Source organism: Pteropus vampyrus, unplaced genomic scaffold (assembly GCF_000151845.1).
Source record: "Pteropus vampyrus isolate Shadow unplaced genomic scaffold, Pvam_2.0 Scaffold110, whole genome shotgun sequence".
Classification (NCBI taxonomy): Eukaryota; Metazoa; Chordata; class Mammalia; order Chiroptera; family Pteropodidae; genus Pteropus; species Pteropus vampyrus.
The window spans coordinates 4,799,540-4,802,416 of record NW_011888891.1 but is presented as its reverse complement, the minus strand read 5'-3'; the positions used below and the strand labels follow the sequence as shown (position 1 = coordinate 4,802,416).

The 2,877-nt window shown below is 40.7% G+C and overlaps 1 protein-coding gene across 1 annotated transcript in view; it reads right to left on the bottom strand.

Moving 5' to 3' along the window:
* Positions 1 to 365: 365 nt before the first annotated feature.
* The window catches only part of ARHGAP20 (Rho GTPase activating protein 20), a 109,776-nt gene continuing 107,264 nt past the window's right edge, over positions 366 to 2,877 (bottom strand). The window contains exons 15-16 of the mRNA XM_023533763.1: positions 2,135 to 2,453; positions 366 to 1,924 (exon numbers count right to left, since the gene is read on the bottom strand). Coding sequence (XP_023389531.1) covers positions 366 to 1,924; positions 2,135 to 2,453 — 1,878 coding nt within the window. The remainder of the gene's footprint in view (positions 1,925 to 2,134; positions 2,454 to 2,877) is intronic.

The following is a 2,877-nucleotide window of genomic DNA, read 5'->3' as shown; positions in this document are numbered from 1 at the left end:
ATAGCATAAAGATAATCATTGCTAATATTTAGGACAACAAAAGAATTTTCTTTATGGAGACCATTTGGCAAAAAGTTTAGACTAAAACTGGCTCTTTTCCTCTGGAATGGGCTTTTCTAAAGCTGCTTTTTTTCTTTCAGAATTAGGTTTATATGATTCACTATAACAGTAAAAAGAGAGAAAAACTCTTTAGTCACTGTTTTCAATGACCAAAAGTGAATATGTGAGTTCAACACCTAACTCCTTTATAGCTCAGTTTCTGTTCTTGTAGACATTGGATTCTTATTGTGGGTTAAATGTCTTTGGTTGGGGATCTGTCCCCAACATCACAAACGACCATAAGCCCTCAGTCTGAGCTGGAAGCATTACTCAGTTGAAGGGCAAGGTGAGGATTTCACACAAGGCAGAATGTCTGAAGAGCACTGCCCACTACTCTGTCCTTCTTCATGTGACTGCATACGAAGCTTGAGGCTGTCTTCCACCAAGTTGAGTGCCGAGCTAAAGCATTTCTCTGAGTCCTGGCTGGGATAAGAGCTACAGCACTCGGCTGCTTGCACAGATTCAAGTTCTTCAGCTGCCCTTAGGGGAATATCTTCCTTTTTCTCTTGCAGTGACCTGGCTTCTGGAACACCAGAAGCATGTGGAGGTGGCTCTGTGAATCTTTTGAGAGAAACTATTTTCTTTTCCTCTAGTCCGTATGCCTTTGGTTTCTTTCTGAGGGACCAGTTTTTCAGACTGGCCATGCCATTTCTTAACCATGTGATGGGGTGAAGAGTTACAGAATGTGAGGGACACTCTATGGTATCCTTATTTGTATGAGCTAAGTTGTTGCTGGACTGTCTAGATGAGGGACCAGGCATTCCAGAAATGAGGCTGGAACTGCTAAGGTCAGAAGAAAGTTCCTCCTGTTTTCTTTGAGCCTGAAAGGTGCAATCGATTGGTGAGGAAGTATCGGTGGGTGTAAACACGAAGTGTTCAGAAATCTGGGAAAAAGCACTGTCTTGGGAGCTCACCGATGAGCCAGATGGAGAAGTGCCTGGGGAGGACAAACTGGAAGAGCTAGTGCTTGGGCAAGTGTTTAAGCTTGAGGGTAAAAACTTCTCGGTTGTTTGGTTTACGGCACTACTCTTGCCCACCTCGATACCCATGACCAAACTCTGATTAATGAGTTTTTGCCCCTCCATTTGCAAAGACTTGTGCCGTTTGAGATAATCATCTTCTCTGTCAAAGTGATCAGCTTCATAGCTGGTTTTATGTTGTTTCTTTGAATAAATCCCCCCAAGATGGCTCAGTTTGCAGTGTTGGTCATGAATGATGGGCTCTGAGCAGCGCCGGTGTCTCCTCAAACTCTTGAGGGCATCTGTTGTGTGTGCTGGGGAGTATCCAGATGTACCTGAATCAAATGGCACATTCCTAGGATGGTCATATGAGGACACGTGACTATAAGATGCCACAGAAATGGCCACTGGCTTGGATTTAGAAAAAAGTTTCACATGATTTCCTTCATTACCTGACGAGCTTTTCTTCTTAACTATTTTATTAGTGGCATTTTTCTTGATATCAGTGCCTATGCCTAAATTCTGCCTCAAACATACCTTACTCTCTTCCTGTAGGGGTTGATTCTGCTTCAGATAGTCCTCATCTTCTTGTGAGAGAATTGGATCATAGCTGGACTTGAGTTTTTTTTTCCGATAAAACTCCCTGAGAAAGGAAAGCTTTGAATCTACATAGTTGGTGCTGGGCTCTGAGCAGCGCCGGACCCGCCTGGGGCTTTTTGGACCATCTGCTGCAGCTGTGGACAGGCAGCAGGATGTGTTCATGTTAGCTGAGGGCCTGGCACGGCCCTGCAGTGTGGCGTTTCCATATAGTACTACAGCAGTCACTGGTTTGGATTCAAGAGGACGTTCCATTTGAAAGTCTTCATGTTTAAGATGGTCTAAATCAAGTTCCATTTGAATGTCTTCTGGTTTAGAATGATCTAAGTCAAATTCCATTTGAATATCTTCATGTTTAGGATGGTCTATGTCAAGTTCCATTTGAAAGTCTTCATGTTTAGAATTGTCTAAGTCAAGATCCATTTGAAATTCTTCATGTTTAGAATTGTCTAAGTCAAGATCCATCTGAAATTCTTCATGTTTAGAATGATCTAAATTAAAGTCACTCAGGGTTAAAAGACCTTCTACCTCAGGCTGGTCAAGGTCATAGTCACTAAGGGTTAATACAGAGTCCATGCTTCTGCTTCCTTGACCAAGCTTCTTTATCACATCACTGCATGGAGCATCAACATCCTCATTCAGCTCATTTTCTAAGCTGTCATAGGAGGAGTCATTCATCTGGAAGCAAGGGATATCTGTCGAAAAAACCAAACCATGATTAACATTGTTTCTTACCAATACATGCTGACTTGAAAAAATTATGGTGCTTAGTTTAATTCTCTTTTCATGTTGAAATTCCTGCTCTCGAGAAAAAATGGATCTTTCACATTCTTCTCAATTGTTAGCAAAAATGTAAAATAAAATTGTTATGGTATATTAGATTATCTCAGTTCCTGAAGAAATGGGCTTTTCTTAAGTAATATTCCTCAAAGCAATGAGACACATCATAACATCAAAAAATGGCAAGAAACATATAAAGGAATCAGTGCCACGTACACCTAGGTTCTGAATAAGACTGCCATCTTACGTGGGTATACATAATTAACTGTAGTCTCAGGGTAACCATTTACTAACTCCATCAATTTCTCTTTGACAAAGTTCTTTAATATCCATTACTTATTTAATCTTTAAAACAACCATAAAAGTTAGACATTATGGTTATCCATGTTTCATAGATGTAGAATTGATATTCAGTGGCATAGAATAATTGGCCAAAGGTAAC